We start from the raw sequence: 17,354 nt of genomic DNA, 5'->3' as shown, positions 1-17,354 counted from the left end.
TTCTCATCTGAACAGTCCCTCCCTTATCTGAATTACATCATCATCCCAGGAAAAGGAGGAAAAGGAAAAATTGTTCTACGTTAAGAACGCACTGCATGCTAGCTAGAAACGCCAAAATACTACTTGGCCGCAATTATTATCTTATAATAAGGTCATTTCAAATCCATGCAGAGTGGATTGTTCGTTGCTCCATTACCTGCTCTGTTCAGACTTTCAGGCCTTCAGGTTTCAGAGAACAGCAAAGCTGGCTAGCAAAGCCTGACGAAAGAATCAATCCTTCAGTGTTTGGTTTCACCGTGTGTTGCGTACGTCGTCAGTCTGGAGAATCTTATGGTAGCAGGTTGAGACGCACATTGCACGCGCACGTTCACCGCCGTCGGATCGCGGCGCCTGACAGCCCGGAAAAATCATGTCCGTCCGGGTGAGACCCCTCATCCCCTATAAATCGTGGAAGGCTGGCTGTCCTTTGAACTTGAGAGCAAGAGAGCAGCAACTTCACGAGAAGCTTCCCACGCAGCAGCCTAGAGCTAGGTTCGGAAGCTAGCTAGGAAGAAAGCCTAGAGAATCAATGGGAGGGAGCCAGTCATGCTTCGGCGGTGGCGGCCGGGACTACGAAGAGTACGAGCAGCCGTGGCGGTCGGCGAGGAAGGTGAGGCCGAGCGACGAGGACGGGCTGTGGTATGTCGGCGAGCGCGACGTCGACAGGAAGGCCACGGAGTTCATCGCCAGGTTCCACGCCTCCGCCAGCTACGTGGAGGCTTGAGCTTGAGCGCGCGCCCGGAAACCAAATATCTGTTCAATCTTTGCTCTGTCGATCTCGTCGTACTGCTTCCGCAAGTGATCTTGTCTCGGGCTAATCCACTTGGTTCATTCGACATTGATTTGTAATCTTGCTGCTCTCTTCAGTTAATTTTATTAGCTAGTAGTCTAGTCCCATGCATGGCTATCTACATTAATCTCTGAAGTTATAATGTAATTGAGGTTGTGTTCAGTAAATATGTATTCCATAAATAAGAGCAACAGCCGAGGCATGAGCTTATAAGCCGGTCTTTGAAATTGATATGCATGCAAGCTCAATTCCCCTAAAAAAAGAGATATGCATGCGCAAGTGTGGACTTGCTATTCCCCTCGACCTGCTAATCCATCCCGTTCTAACACTTGCCACGATGAAAGTATCATAGGTAATATCATATATGTTATGTTGGCAAAAATTTGATGTAACACAACAATTAACGAGAAGAGAAATGATAGTGGTATCATAGGTAGATACAATATCATAGCACTAAAATTAGAAAAATTGATAGCAAATATATCATGTACATAATTTTGCATTGAGATTCTACAAAAAAATTAAATACGATGGAACTATCATACTACTTTATAATAATATGCATTAAAGGAGTGGTATCATAAACTAGTATCATATGCATGCATTGGCGGAGGGCCCATTCTGGCAAGCTGTGGCATTTTTAAAATTTTGCCACCATTGACTTTTACCCCATTCAGTTTTGACTTTTAGCTCCATATAAGCCCTCACGGTGCTTGTTTTGTCATGGGATTTGGCTGCTTGTTGTTGGTTCACCGTAACTTGTTTGAATGCAATTGAAAAAATCTGCCGTTTAGGAACTTTAATTATTTACTCTACAGATTTCAATAGTTATTTGGTCAATTTTGCCATACCTAATTTCTAGTTCGTCCTACGCCATTGTATGCATGATACGAGTGTATTATACTTTTTTATTGTGACTAGTCTAAAGATAAAGATTTGTCATAAGTTGAACTTTGTTAAGTTTCATTGAGTTTATAAAAAAAATGTGCTGATACCTACAAAAAATACAATTTATGATGATTGTGATAAAGTAAATGGATGTTTTAGGTATTGTAACAGTTTTCATGGCATTCACTATGCCGGTGGAGGGTTATAGTAACTTAAACGGGATATATGATACTGATGAGATATTATGGCCACTAGCGATATGAAATTACAGTTAGTGGTGGTGCTATTTCTTGAAAATCTTACAAGCAGGCCATCTTAATGAATAGTAAGGTCAACAATGGGAGCGGAACACACAACACTAGAAATTGTCACTCTTGAAACAAAATGGCTTCGTAAACTCTAGATAAACTTAGTTGTGGTTGAGAAACAATACCTGCTATTCCAATTAACTGTGATAATTAAATTGTGATCATCAAAATTAACAGTTTCAAGGATAATATGGATTCATCAAGACATGTGAAGAGGAGGTTAAAATATGTTAGAAAAATGAGAAACTCTAAAGTTATTGTGTTGGATTATATCTATACATCTAGAAACTTTGCAGACCCTTTCACAAATAGTCTATCACATAATTTGATAGATAATGCATCAAAGAAGATGGGTATGAGACCCACCGTATAAGTTGTCCACGGTGATAACCACTCTATGTGGTTGTAGATCATGTGAATTATAATTGGGAGGCAAGTTGTATGTCAACTGAGAGGATAGCATCCTTACTCTTTGTATGACACCACTCCATGAAGATGCAATGCTTTCCTAATCTGCATGTTAAGCTGATTTTATCTTAATGTGTTGTAAGTGGCTTATTTAAATACAAATGATGTTCTGCAAAACATTTGTTGAAGAAGGCATCTATATAAGTTTGGTTGTTAAATGTCACAACCTATGAGAGCTAGGTGCTCTCAAATAAAATCATGAAAGGTCATGGAATATGACGTATAAGCTCCACCCGCGCGGATGCCCATGCGATGGCCCAGTGTCGGTCCAGGCTTTATGTGAACCTAGATTGACAGAAAACATGCAGTTCAAGGCTTAGTCTACAGTTCAAGTAGCATTCATAAAAATCTAGGTGAAAGCTCAATCTAATAATCTAATCTTCACTATAGTACCAATATATAAAAAGTGTTCTGAAACCAAAAGAAAACTGTATGTCTGTAGGACTTGGTGGGATGTTGTTGGAATTTTTCCTAATGTAGGCTCAGCCCATATAATATAGTCCACGGAAAATTTCAAATAACCAATTAACCCATTCATGCATGGCAATGAGTGGGACAAAGTTTAGACCTACCTTGCTTGTTTAGAGAGATTTAGATCTCCTTATAAGGGGGCTGCTCCACTTGTGGGATGAGCATGAGAAGAGAGCTTCTATACACGTGCTCCTCCCCATGCTCCTCCTCTGTTGCACGCCTCGTCACGACGCGCAAGCTGCGGTTTGCGGGGATTTTCCTCAAGCCAAAAGTTCTCTTTTTTGCCACACATGAGAGCATCTCTAGTCGCGTTCCTCAAAGGTTTTTTGGGCACGAAAAACATTTTTCCGGCCCCAGTGGCGCGCCCCAAAGCCCCCTTCTGCCCAGTTCCTCAAACATTGCCCGGCGCCCCAAGCCCGTCCCTGCTCCACAAGGAACGCTTCGGGTGTGCCGGACAAAGCCAGAAACCAGGCGGGGAGTGGCGGGTCCAAAGCGTCATTGACACATGAACGACACACAACCATCGCCTACCTCGCGACGGAATTATTATTGGCGCGCAGCGACGATGCAGTTGCCCGGGCGAAGGTGAAGGCGTAGGCATAGCCGGCGTGCATGTATGACGACAACGAAGATATGAAGGACTACTCTTCGGAGGGGGACACAAGCTCATCGGATGCGTCGAACGCCACTTCCTCTTCGGAAGAGGTGACGAGCAGGAAGCGCCTCCGTGAGGATGACGAGGCAAGGCCATCAAAGAAGAAGTAATTTAAAAATTAGTTTGAACATATTTTTTCGCAGTTTTTATGTTTAATTTGTTTCAACATGTTGCAGTACTTTCAAAATCTCGATTCTACCTACAAATTCCTTCTCTCTATTGAAATGAAAATGCAAAAAAGTGAGTTATTTTATGTTTGAGGGGCGCGTTTGGGGGCACGGCTGGGCAGTGACGCGCCCCAAATACAGCATGAAGCAGATGCGTTCCCAAACGCTCGATCCGGCGCCGTTTGGGGGTTTGCTTTGGGGCCGCGACTGAAGATGCTCTGAATGGTTGCAGAAACAGAAATGTTTTGTTGTATTGGATGGAATTTTTTGCCTATTCAGTCGTCTTCCATCCCTTTGTTTCATCTCCCGTAGCATCTCCGCCTCTTTCCGTGTACCTATAAAAGAGTGGTCGATCCTCTCCAGAAATACACACAAATACATAGCCTCCTAGTTTCAGAGATTTGCGCCGAAGAAGGTCTTCCCCACCCCATCTTGATGACATTTCTAGTTTATTTTCTTTAATTCAAGCTATGTTTTATCTATTTTTTTGTTGGTAATTTATGCAGAAAAATTCTTATAATTCCAATAAATATTAATACTTCATTATGCCTCTAAATGTGCTATTTTTGAAGAATAGGAAAAACAACTCTTGACATCTTTTTTCTGAAACTAAAGTATTGCCAAAGGATGTGTAAAATACTATGATTTTATAATACTTATACAAATATTTTGTTGCCAAACTAGGACGATAATACTAGTTAGTCAACTAGAAATTCAATTCAGCTACCTCTACAAAAAAACATATTTCGAAATGTCAAATTTTTTTGATAAAATATTCTCTACATATACATGTCCACAATATACGTGTGTTCGTCAAGTTTCACGGAAAACAATATTTCTAATGGTCTATATAAAAAGAGAAAATATATCTTGTAAACAACTTATTTTCTTTTATAAAAATATGCATGTCTTTGGCATTGCTCTGAAAAAAGAACGGAGAGAGCAAAAGACAACATGCATTCATAAACGTTTTTAAATTAAATAGAAGTACGATCAAAACAAAGGGAGCACACAGATGAAAGGTTTCGGTCAATCAAAACACTTTAAAATGATAACATAGGGCAAATAACACAGATGCGCGCAGACTAGAGATCTTTTCCTCCCGTGGTCTCTCCTCTCAGCCGCCGCCCTAACCCTAGCCGCCTCCAGTTCATCCTCCTCCATAGATTGGTTCCCCCTCATCCGGTCGGCTTCGCCGGCGTCAGGAGGAGTGGGGAACCCGATCTATGCGTGGAGTTTTGAATAAAAGTATTGTTTTCATTAGATTATGTTAGGATTTTGGTAGCCGCCTTCTTGTTGGTTTCCCCTCAATGGAGATGGCATCGTATGCAATAAGTGATCTTCGGACTTTCGTTCGGCGACGAGATCTTCTTCCCGGCGTCAATGGTGGTGTTGAACAATCACAATTTTCTAGGTATGGGTCTTCGGATCTTGCTTCGCCAGATCGATTTTGGATCTTTTGTCGTTGTTGCCGCGAGGAGGATTATCCTCGCAGTTTTTGTCCCGGCTGCTACGTCCTCGACAATGGTGATTCGTACTCTCGGCTCTCCATCGACGACGACAAAGCTAGTTGGTTTTTATTCCCTGATATACTGGTGTTGGTACTCTTGCCGATGTTGTATGACTGCTTTAATGGTTGCGTGCGTGCACGCATCTTGGCATTGCGGCTCAAAAAATTATGGGAGAACTTTCGTCGGTATCTACAGTGTCTATGGTTCGTTATGTATCTTTGCTGCCTTCACAAGAGTACAAGATTGTGTTCTGGAAGAAGAAAGAAATTGAAGACCTCGAAGATTTGTTACTATCTTTTAGACTTTATTTTGTAATCGTTGGAGTCAGTTCATGTATCTCTACCATGTACTATTTGTTACTACTATGTATATATGTGGTATTGATTGTCAAAAAAAAAAAAAAACACAGATGCGCGCAGCGGCACTGTAATCTTACTAAAACAAAAGGCGTAAACCGAGAATGCGCTAAAGCTCCTAATAGACGGGCCAGCCCAGGTTACCAGAGTTTCCCCATCAGGAACAGAGCGGCGACGGCGGCAGGACAAGAAGATCAACTGCATCGGCTCGCCGAGATGGAGGTAGATTCGGAGACGACGGAGGAGGTGGGGAGTAAGAGGGAAATCCACCAGAACGGTTCGGAGAGGAGAACGTCGAGGAAGATCACACCGATCGAGTATCCATCATGGATGAATGCTTCCGACAAGCGGAAACATGAGAGTTATATGAAGCTATTGGTGGCCAAGTGGAACGCCCAGAACCCCAATGTGACGCCGCTTGTGCTGGAAGAGCTCACGCAGGAGCAGCGGGCGTCGCTGAAACAAGAGCATTTGGCCAGGGAGAAAGAGATTGGCGAGGCGTACGCAGCCAGGATGAAGGAGGAAGACGCGAGAGTGGAGGCGGAAAGGGATCCGAACGAAGACAACGACGACCGGCTTTACCAACACTACCGAGAGCATTGGGAGTGGAAAACAAACAAAGAGTTCGGCTCCTTCGAGGACAGGAGTAAGTTCATATCTTAGTGTACGCCCTGATTACTTCGGTTCTGGTATTGCTATATGATGCTATTTATTTTCATCGATTGATGGTTCCATTGCTTCTCTCCTTTGACTATATGTACACATATCTGCTATGTTCCTACTATACTAGTTTCGCCCTTTCTAGATAGATAGAGGTGATGTGACTTGATCAAAATTTCCTAGCACTGCATACGTAGGCTGATTATCTCTTTACCAAATTGAAATCTTCTGTCACTATATGCAGCTCGGATCCCTGCTATGTGCTTCACGGTTGATCCGATGCCTCGTATCAGCAGGACCATGCGTTCCATGCAGATCTTTTCAGTCAAAGTCAAGGAAGTGTGCGGGGATTTACACTGGCCGCTGGATGTGTTTGGTATCATTGCTGTGAGGGACGACCTGGATTACAATCGAAATGTCATCTTTGAGCGCAACAGGGACAACTGTCAAACCCTCAATGAGCAGGTTCATATCCCTTACCATTCATAAACTTATGTTACTTAAATTAGAGAAATGTCTACAGCTCTGTTTATGTCGAAACTCACAAAAGTTAATGGGAATTGTCTGGAAAATCAGTTGCATGCCATTTTTTTATTACAAAGTAGATACAACGGAAATAACCATTATGTCCCTCATTCTGTTTTATGATACTGTATTATTTTCATTGTACTTGATAGTTTCTGATGCTTCTTGTGAGGTTGGCAGCATAATGTATTCGGAATTTTGCAACTTATCAGAAAACAATTGATTTATACGTGGCTTGGGTTAATGTTCTTTGAGCTATGTATCAGACAGAAACATATTTGCCTTTTTAATGTTAATAATGCATTTGGGCTAATACTTTGTGCTATCATTTGTGGTACGCCCCTCATATTGTTCTATATTATTCTTGGTGTTTTGCACTTATGCAATTTCAGAATGTAAGATGCTTTAGTTTACTCCTGTAGTAAAATCTTCTTCAGTGTCGGAACGAGGGCAGTAGTTTACAGCCATGGCATGTGTTAATGTTCTTTAAGCTTCATCTGCACACCTTTTAAACAGAAGGTCATACGGCCCGGCTTTATAAATAAAGCCCACAAGGCAACAAGTCAATATAGTCTTACAACGCGCACACACACATAACTCGCCCAAAGGCAAACCAGGTCAGTCCCAACCCATGACATGGAAAGAAGCGAGGGTGCGAAACAAAGCACACCTAGCCAACACAAACACACACACCACTACCACATAGATAGATAGATAGAAGGAACCATGGTGTATCGCCTGGGTCCCCGGCTACTCAGCTCGCAGTCTCGCGTACAGTCTCCTGACGTCGTCCACCGCCGCGTCCAGCATCGCCCGATCCCTCTGTCTGACCAGAACCCTCCAGCACTGCATATGTATCAACATTTGGTAAAAAAACATCAGCCGGGTGACCGATCATCTTTCCTTCAATCGTAAGCTTGTTGCGGATAGTCCATAAGGTCCAGCACTGGGCTGCGAACGTGAACCAAACTAGCCTACGCATCGGACCGTAAAGGCCTTGGGCGATTGCAATGAACTCCCCCGGCCCTGCGGGGTTCCAATCACAGTGGAGGAGTTCCCTAACTCCAGACCACATCAATCTGGCGATGGGGCAGGAGAAGAAGATGTGATTGCAATCCTCCACCTCCTGACAAAGCGCACATCTCCCATCCGAAGGTCCATGTCTTTTAGCAACTTGTTCACAAGAGGGAAGGCGTCCTCGGATTAGTTGCCACAAGAAGACCCGGATTTTGGGGGGAACCCTAGTGCGCCAGGCCTCTTTGAAGCAGGTAACCGACGCCCCCTGTGTCAGTGCCAAATAGACAGACTTGGCAGTGTAGGACCCTGAAGCGTCGATGGACCAGGAGACCGTGTCCTCCTCAATCCCTGGCTGCCATCCCATGGCCTCCCGACAAAGGTTGTCCCATTCAACCACTTCAGCCGTGCCAAAAGGTCGCCGGAACTCAACTCCCCATTCCCTAGGGTTCCCCTCCCGAGGTGCCGCATCAGCGACCGAAATAAGCGGGTCGGTACAGCAGCTAAATAGGCGAGGGAACCTAGCCATGAATGGCCCCCGGCCCGTCCACCAGTCCAACCAGAACCTCGTGCGTCGCCCATTTCGAGCACCATGTTTGGCTCCCAACTTGAAATACCATTTTATTTTATGTATGGAATTCCAGAATTGGGAGCCTTTAGTGGGGACTGTACCATCAAAGAGGTCCCGACCCCTCAGGTACTTTGCACGAATGATGTCTGCACAAAGACCCTCGGCGTCCTGGTAAAGTTTCCAAATCCATTTGAGCATCAGAGCGATGTTCATGAGTTTGGTATTGAGGATTCCCAATCCTCCGAACGACTTAGGCTTACACACTGTAGCCCAATCTACCATGTGGTACTTCCGTTTGTTGCCCACTCCTTCCCAAAAGAAGCGGCACCGTGGTTTGTCCATGGCCATGTGCGTACTGTCAAAGAGCATGTACAGGCTCATGGCAAACTGCGGAAGGCTGGAAAGGCATGAATTGGTCAGCTCTAACCTGCCTGCCGAGGCAAGGAACAATCCTTGCCAGGGGTCCACCCTATGCCCAATCTTCTCCGGCAAGAAGTTCCAATCCGCCACCCTAAGCGGCTTGTCACTAATAGGTAATCCCAAGTACTTAATCGGGAACTCCCCCCTTTTGCAGTTGAGCATACCTGCAACCTGGTGTTGAAGCTCAAGGGTGACCCCTGTCACGACCACTTCACTCTTGTCGAAGTTGATTTTGAGCCCCGACATATTCTCAAAGCAGAGAAGAATAGTCTTAAGGTTCGCAATTCCTACCCCCGTAGGTCTGATCAACACCATAGTGTCATCCGCATACTGAAGATGAGTAACCCCCCCTGGGATAAGGTGCGGGATCACACCCTCAATGTGTCCCGCAGAACTAGCCTTTGCCAGAATGGCAGCAAGCCCATCGACGATGAAGTCAAAAGAATCGGGGAGAGAGGGTCGCCTTGCCGAACTCCCCTAGCGTTGCGAAAGAACGGCCCTATCTCACCATTGACATTGATGGCAGTATGGCCACCCTTGACCAACTGCAATAACCGGTGGACCACCCTCGCTGAGAATCCTTTCCGTAGGAGAATCTCCTGAAGGAAGTCCCAGTTGACTCTGTCATAGGCCTTTTCGAAGTCTAACTTGAGGAGCAAGCCCTCTTGCTTCCCCACCCTGAGTTCATGTGCAATCTCATGCAAGGCAAGAGCACCCTCATGCAGACATCTCCCTTTGATGAAAGCAGATTGGCTCCGATCAATCGTCCTATGCGCAAGAGGAGCTAACCTAATCGCGTACGCCTTGGCCACGAACTTGAAGATGACATTAATGAGCGCAATAGGCCGAAACTGAGTGATCCGATCCGCCCCCTTAACCTTCGGGATGAGCGAAATAATCCCAAAATTAAGGCGAGCGATGTCCACCCTCCCTAGGGCAAAATCGTTCAAAAGCATGAGAATGGGAGCCCGAAGGGTGCCCCAAAACCGCTTAAAGAACGCCACCGGAAACCCATCCGGGCCAGGCGCCGAGTCCGGCTTCATACTAGCGAGGACCTCATCCAACTCGACGGCCGAGAAGGTGATCTCAAGGCCCCAGTTCTCCTCGGCAGAGATCCGTTGTTCCTCGTCCCAGAGGTCCGGGCCAAGGGAGAAGACCCTCTCCTCCCCCTTGGACCCCATCAGACCCTGATAGAACTGGTATATATGATCCATCAGGGCCCGCTGCTCGTCCACCTCTCCATCCGCAGTGAGAAGGCGAGGGATAGAGCATTTGCGCTTGCGACCATTCGCAATGGCATGGAAGTACGCGGTGCACGAATCCCCCTTAAGGGTCCACTGGGTCCTGCACCGCTGTCTCCAGTACTCCTCCTCAACTCGGTCCAACGCCACCAGCTGATCCTCGAGGAAGTAGCGGAGGGCCCAGCCCTCCTCATCTAGACCGTTAGCATCAGCCACCCGGTCGAGGTCCTCCACCTGGCGCAGCAGGTTGGAACGGAAAACCCTTTTCTCCCTTCCCAGATTGGCTCCCCAGCCTTTGAGGAATTGGCGAGAATTCCTCGAAGTAAATTGCCACATCTCGACGGCGCACCGGTGAGGTCCGCAGTCAGCGATAAAGTACCGGAGCTTCTCCCCCATGAGGTCCCCAAACCCTGGCACCCCAAACCACCAAGTCTGGAAGAAGAATCTCGACTGGCGGACTAGCGTGCCTTCTCCACTGCACAGCATCAGCGGGGTGTGATCAGAACCCACCCTAGTGATAGCCGTGAGGGAGCACAGCGGAAAAGCAGCCTCCCAGGCCGGAGAAACCAGCACCCTGTCTAACACACATTGCGTGGGACGGAGGCGCCGATTCGTCCAAGTATAGCGAGCCCCTGCTCTCGTCAGTTCTCGAAGGGCCATAGTGGCGATAGCCTCATTGAACCTCCTGACCCTGGGCCAGGAAATACTGTCGTTACTCTTGTCACTCGCTGCGCGAATGAGGTTGAAGTCACCCCCGACCACCACCGGGTAGGGTGCCTCTTCGACAGCCTGAGTCAATTCTCCCAAGAATTCCTCAGTGCGACGGTGATCAGCTGGTCCGTAGACCATGAAGAAGCACCACTTCATTTTGTTCGAGCACTGGAAAATCGAGGCCGTGATGAAGAAGGTCCCCTTCTTCCATTGTCCGACCTCGAAGCTTTCATCCCGAAAGCCCAGGAGCATCCCGCCCGAGTGGCCAGCCGCAGGAACCCAATCCCACGCAAACTGGCCGCCCACCTCAAGGCTGCGCAGCTCGGGCGCCGTGAACTCTGCCCTAATAGTCTCCTGGATAGCGACAATGTCCACTCTATGTTGCTTGAGGTAATTTTTAAGTTGGCCTCGCCTCCCTGGCTCGCCAAAACCCCGCATGTTGTAGATGAGAGCCCTCATGTCTGAATACCAGAGGTCCCACCGCGCCCCTTGCGCACCGTCAACCGGGGTCGGCGCTCCCTAGCGCGCACCCTCAGGCTACGAAGGGTAACATTATCGCCCAGCGAGGCTTGGACCCCCGAGTCCGAATCCTCCAGCACATCCTCCGACGCCACAGATGGGGCGTCATCCAACACAGCAGCAGCAACCACCCCAGAGACATTGGCCTCCCTGGCCAGCCTCTCCTGCTCATCCCGCGCCTTCCGCGCGGCCGCAGCCGCGAGGGTCGCCTGGGCAAGCTCCTTCGCCCTAATCTGCTGTGTTGAGGTGTGCAGATGTTCGCATCTCTCTTCGGTCATCTGCACACCTCAACACAGCAGATTTTCATTTTATTTATGCTACTAGTGCAACAACATCAAAAACATCAAAGCCTTTTGTCCCAAGCAAGTTGGGGCAAGCTTTTCTTATAAAACCTTGGGCTTCCCATACCTGTGTGATGGCCGTTACACCAACGTGCGTGCAGGCAAACACGCAGAATTAGCTGCGCCGCCCATCAAGACATGCCGGCACGCTCTCCTGATCAGCCGTCGCCACCAGATTTCATGTTACTAGTGCATTTGTTCAAATATCTTCTGCTATAGTTTATCTTATATACATCACATCATTTATGCTATGCAAATATATACTTAAATCAGTGGTGTTAGTGTGTTGCTTGCAGGATCCATATTTAGTACTAACAGGTCCTGTCCGTGCTCCTGTGAGTATGTTTGGGCCTATGCGTTTGGACGTCATCCTGAAGGTGAGGCGCACTAACGTATCCGAGGACAAAGTTCTAAGCCTGATAGGCGAACGCTATGAATGCTGTGAATCAATCAATTATCAGGCGAGTAATGGAGAGAGTGCCCTCAGATCGTGTGTGAGCAGTGAGAAATATAAAAGCAAGCTCAGTACACTGGAGCTGACATGTGGCATCGTGGTTAAATCCATTGAGGCCACAATCAGTGTCCGTATTGTTGAAGGGTCATGGCCAGATGGATTCAGCGGGCAATTCACTGCCTTTACTGCTAGTGTCAGTCACATGAGGGTGTCGCTATTAAAATTTGGAGATGGAAGTGCGCCTGTTTCTGCCGCCGCTGATGGTACCTTGGAGCTCTCACGGCGTGTGGTTTCTGTTGAAATATTTGGGGAGCTGCGAATCTGTGCATCAGCGCGGAATGGCAGCAACAAGGTTGAGCCTGAGGTGTCCTTTCAACCTTTGAAATCTGGTAGAAGCTCTCGTCCTCTTACAGTTGGCTCGTGTGAAATGGAAGTTACCGTTTGCTGGTCTCTTTTCCCGTTTCGTTATCCCACTGGCTGCACTTCTTCAAGCAATGGTGTGGCAAGCAAGGCTGGGTGAGGTGATAGTAGGTGGTATCTGATGACAATAACTTCAATCTAGCCTCTTAACAACCTGTGATGCAAGCTTTCCAGTCAGCATGATTTGTCCTACTTAGAGGGGCCTGAAGAAATTGTCTCTCAGCTCTCGTCCTTTGTTTCCGTTAACACCAAAAAATCCCCCTCTAGCAGTCATCCACTTTTTTTTTGAGATCCCAATCATCAACTTGAGGGGCATCAAATCCACCCAGGGAGGATGTACCTTTTGGAGTAGATAAGAACAAGCGAATGATTTCTGACAATGGCTTTGCCTTGACCTTGTGTTGCAAAACGATCAGAAAAGTTCGTTGGTTTAAGAAAAGGTTTGTTGGTTTACACCAGTGACGCCGAAGCATCGGCATTGGGCCGGATCCCTTTGTACTGCCTACATTCCCCAGCTAGATGCAATTAACAGTTAATATGTCTCTTTGATTGTTAATCTACATGACTGGTGAATCAGAATATTTTTTTAGATAATAGGCACTGAAGTGCCCGACTTTGAATTAACAAAGCCAACAACGACGAAAACGGTACAAAGTGCTGAACCCAGCTTACAGAACGACACCACACACCCACACGAACTACCGAAGAAGCTACAGCCGGAAACGTGACCAACATGCTCAGCCAACGCGCCTACGAGGACTCGGAGTAGAGCCGGAGTCTACGAGTAGTCGGGCCGGAGCTCACTCGAGAGCGAGCCATTTTTCACGCGCGCCTCAACAACACTCCTCCGTCGCAGAAACGCCACCGGAGGCCAACCACCACCGGGGACCGACCCACGATGCTCACAAACCGAACAACAGCGCCAAGGAAGCTCGACAAGGGAAGGGCACGAAGGAAGCCTTGCCGAAGATCGCCGAAGAATCACCTCCGTCGCAACCTTCGGTGAGCCTTGTGCTGTGGGCTCCAAGACAGTGTCTTTAAGAAGAGTACGACACCGGAGTGCCGCCACCACCCGATCCGAGGATCTTGGGTTTTCACCCGGAGGAAGTAGAAGGACGAAGATTTGCCTCACGGCGCCTTCAGCAAGGGAACGCCGTCCGCGGACGCCGCCATCGTGGCCCCAAGGGGCAAAGGTTTCCCTTTGGCAAGATCACCCCCTCTACCCCACAACACACAACTCGCCGACCACCACGCCGCCCTCACGGCCGTGGTCACCAGCCAGCACCAGAGTCATTGGCTCGCCCGCCAACCAACATGACTCCCACCATCCAGGGCCGCTGCCCCGGCGTCCCAGCTCAGAGCACCGACGAACGAGAGAGGAGACGGGAAACGCCGCCACGCGAGAAACCAGAGCTGCAAATCGACAGCCCCCATGGCTGCCGAGCACGCCGAAACTGGAGATGGAATGGGTCAAAGCCCAGGGCCCCTGCCTTGGCCCGCAAGCGCGGTGGCCAGAGAGCCCAACCAAAACCACAGCCGCATCGCCGCCGCACCGCCGCTGCACCAGGAGATCACCACCATCCAGATCGGCAACCAGCAGCCCCCAAGTCTGCGGGAGCTCGCAGATCTGGGGTGGAGGTAGGTGGGATCGAATGGGGCGCAGGCCCCTGCCTCGGCCCGACTCGAGACGACCAGATCGAGATCTGGCCGCACTACCCAGCACCTCGCCATGGACCTCCGTGACGGGGAGGGCGGACGCCGCCGCCGGCCGCGCCCGCCGCACCAGGCCTCAACCGCGACGCTCCCAGACTCCACCGGCCCGCCGCACCACCAAGCTCGCGTCGCCCGCAGAAGGCCGCGCCGGAGAACCGTCGCCGCCGCGAGCACGCCGGAGCCGCGTAGTAGCCGCGCTGTTGCAGGGCAACCTCGCCGCCGCGCCCTACCCGCACGACGCCCACACCGGCCGCGAAGACCCGCGCCGCCGCCACCGTGCGAGGGAGCAGAGGAGCCCCGCCGCCGCCGACGCCGCGCGGGCTTTGCCCGGCGACGCCTTCTGGCGGCGGCGAGGAGGAGGGGGAAGGGAGGGGGAGGGCTCGGGAGGGGCGCCGCCAGGGAGCCCCCAGGTCGCCCGCGGGGACGACGCTAGGAGCTAGGGTTTTCGTGAATCAGAATATTCTCCAGAAATGGTGGGGAGATGCTCTGAGAAGTAAGAAATTTCATGGACATACACTAGAAATTTCCAGTTCAACCCTGCTATAGTACTACAAGACATTTGACATCTGCAAGAATTTTGCATGTGCATGTATGTTTGTCTGCAAATAACAACGCGTGTATGTGCCTGCAACTATTTCACGATTTGGTGGTCATGATCATATCATGAGACAAAACTTTGTGCCAAAAAATTGAGCATTTTGTGGCACCCTGTTTATGGAGTTCCTGCAAATGAAGATGGGGGACACTTCCTTTTTCTGTTGTCAAGTTTGCTCCAAATAGCCTCTGTGATGTTTTTTTTGTGTTTTCTTTTGTCGGAAGGACAAAACGAGAACTACTATGTCATCACTTTGGAGAAACATTGGACGGCGGAGAGCCATCTTAGTACCGTGTTATACAGTTGTGATGTGTGAAGAAGTCATCAGATAAGCCTTTCTGAACTTTGCAAGTACGAGTTGCTCTTGGAAAAGAACACCAGGTTCCTGGAAAGTTTAACCATTGTAAATGTTATCCTTGCTAGAACTAAAAAATAGTCTGCTTTGTAGTTACCTCCTTGGTCTGATAGTACGAGCAAGATGGAATAGACTTTTCACCTAATAAAGCGTCTCCGTTTTTCTGTGATGGAATGATTCTGCTGGCACCACGAAGCTAATAAATTATGTTTGTTGATTTTTGTCATCGTAGGCATTACTAAAAGATCTGTGAAGAAAACATGAGAACCTAATTCTCGTCTAATTTGGATAGCTCCTAAGTGGCGCAATCTTTACTGAAATGTTCATATAAATATTATTATCTGAAAACTGACAAGAGCTTGGCTACACTTGTTCTAGAAAGCAAGATTTGCACTGATCTCTTTGCCCAGGCTGTAAGTCTGTAACCCACAGATCTAAAGGAAGGTAGCTAGGTAAGCAAGACTCTTGCCGTGTGGAAATATACGTACAAAGATTGGTTAGTATGTTAGAATTGCGTGTGGTCGTCCAGAAACTCAATTCGGCTCCCGGGTGCGTATGATCCCTCTACCATAATAACATATTTCTAAGTGTTAAAAAATTTTGACACAAAAATTTACATGTACAACTCCATAATATATGTGTATTCGTCAAGTTTCGCGAAAAAATGATATTTTTTGTAGTCTAAGCAAAAAATAGAAAATTTATCTTCTGACAAGGCTTTGTTTCAGCACCGAATTTTGTCTTTTTTACACACGCCACATGACATGTCGATTTTTCATGAACGACTTTGTGAGCGCGTAGCACATGAAGATGTACGTGCGAAATTTTTGTTTCAATTTTTTTAACATTTTAAAATATGTCTAACATGTATTTCAAAATAAAGGGAGCATACGCTCCCATGTGCCAAAACATCACTCCCGTCGTCGTCCTGCTAATATGAAAAGGCTTATTGATTCCATTCGGCCATTCCCTAATGAATGGAAGCAGCTCGGCGGCATCGGCAGCACCGCATACTTGCGCCATTCTGGGTGAGAGCGCACGCCTACCCTCCACCACAGTGCGGTGGTCGCCTGGTCGGTGCCGTGCTTGTGAAGACTGCTGACTGCAGATTATCACACCATGCAACATACTTACTCCGTTCCATAAGTATGATGACACAGAGGAAGTGGAACATTTTCTTTCTCAAGTTCTCAAGTTCTCGGGTTAGTGTTTGTTTACTCAAGAAAAAGATACCACGGCAGATAGACTACCATGTCTTGCTGTGAAAAAAAAAACTCAATTGACGGGTGCAACCATGTCAATTTCCCAATATTTGTAAGCATGTTAGAGTTCTGTGTAATCATGCTAATCCAAGAAAGCTTATGATTCTTTTTTCATCAACAAATTTGGAAGGCGGGGTTGCAGAGTTCCACTCTCAAGTCACACCTGAAATTTTGCTTTTGCCTCTTAAGCCCCTGTTCTCAATATTCATTCTGATTTCCGAACATATTTTATCATATCATCCAGACTGATGCTTGCACAGTCCAATGCACAAACTTAAGGTTTGGTGCTGCACAGGGAGTAGCATTCAACACTGATGTTTCAGTGCCCAAAATATAGATTAACGTGTCCACTGGGCTACATAGTAACCTAAATACATAGACTAATCTTCTAGCATTCGACACATATATACCGGTGTCACAGATTGAGCCTAACATAGATTAACATGTTTACTGAAGTACCCAAATACCAGATTTTCACATGGAAAAACAGTAACCAAGAACTGTCATTGGCAAGTGGCATTGGCATTGGTACGCAAAATACTGGGGCTAGTCTTTAGCTCGTACTAGCTGGGCATTATCAGACATCACTTGATTACAACAAGCCAGACAGTTTTCTCAACGACCTTGAAGGTGCACGTGTCACCTTCTTCTACCTCATTGTCTTGGCAAAACCTTTGCCAACCTTCTCCCTTAATGTAGCCGTAGGACTTGGTGCTGTTAAAAGCTACTGGCCAAGATCTCATGGATGTTTTAAGCTCGATTGTGCATGCACCTAGAAGACCAATTAATGAGCAAAAGGACCTTGCCATACGCTGCATTGTTGCCAGAAGCCCTTATGAGTTATGTATGGTTAATATGAAAAACTAACGTTCACACTACAACAGAGCAAATGAGGGTTCA

General features: G+C 47.5%; 2 protein-coding genes across 2 annotated transcripts; both read left to right on the top strand.

Moving 5' to 3' along the window:
- The first annotated feature begins 568 nt into the window (after positions 1–568).
- LOC124660475 lies at positions 569–763 on the top strand. The gene has a single exon (XM_047198294.1). It carries the CDS (start codon positions 569–571, stop codon positions 761–763), a length of 195 nt encoding a protein of 64 aa, XP_047054250.1.
- Positions 764–5,869: 5,106 nt separating this feature from the next.
- Positions 5,870–13,051, top strand: LOC124660465. Its single transcript, XM_047198283.1, has 3 exons — positions 5,870–6,299; positions 6,558–6,778; positions 11,952–13,051. Exons 1-3 carry the CDS (start codon positions 5,870–5,872, stop codon positions 12,627–12,629), a joined length of 1,329 nt encoding a protein of 442 aa, XP_047054239.1. The 3' UTR covers positions 12,630–13,051.
- Positions 13,052–17,354: the final 4,303 nt, after the last annotated feature.

Source organism: Lolium rigidum, chromosome 1 (genome assembly GCF_022539505.1).
Source record: "Lolium rigidum isolate FL_2022 chromosome 1, APGP_CSIRO_Lrig_0.1, whole genome shotgun sequence".
NCBI classification, from domain to species: Eukaryota; Viridiplantae; Streptophyta; class Magnoliopsida; order Poales; family Poaceae; genus Lolium; species Lolium rigidum.
The sequence above is the reverse complement of the archived record's forward strand: the minus strand, read 5'-3'. Positions and strand labels throughout refer to the sequence as shown.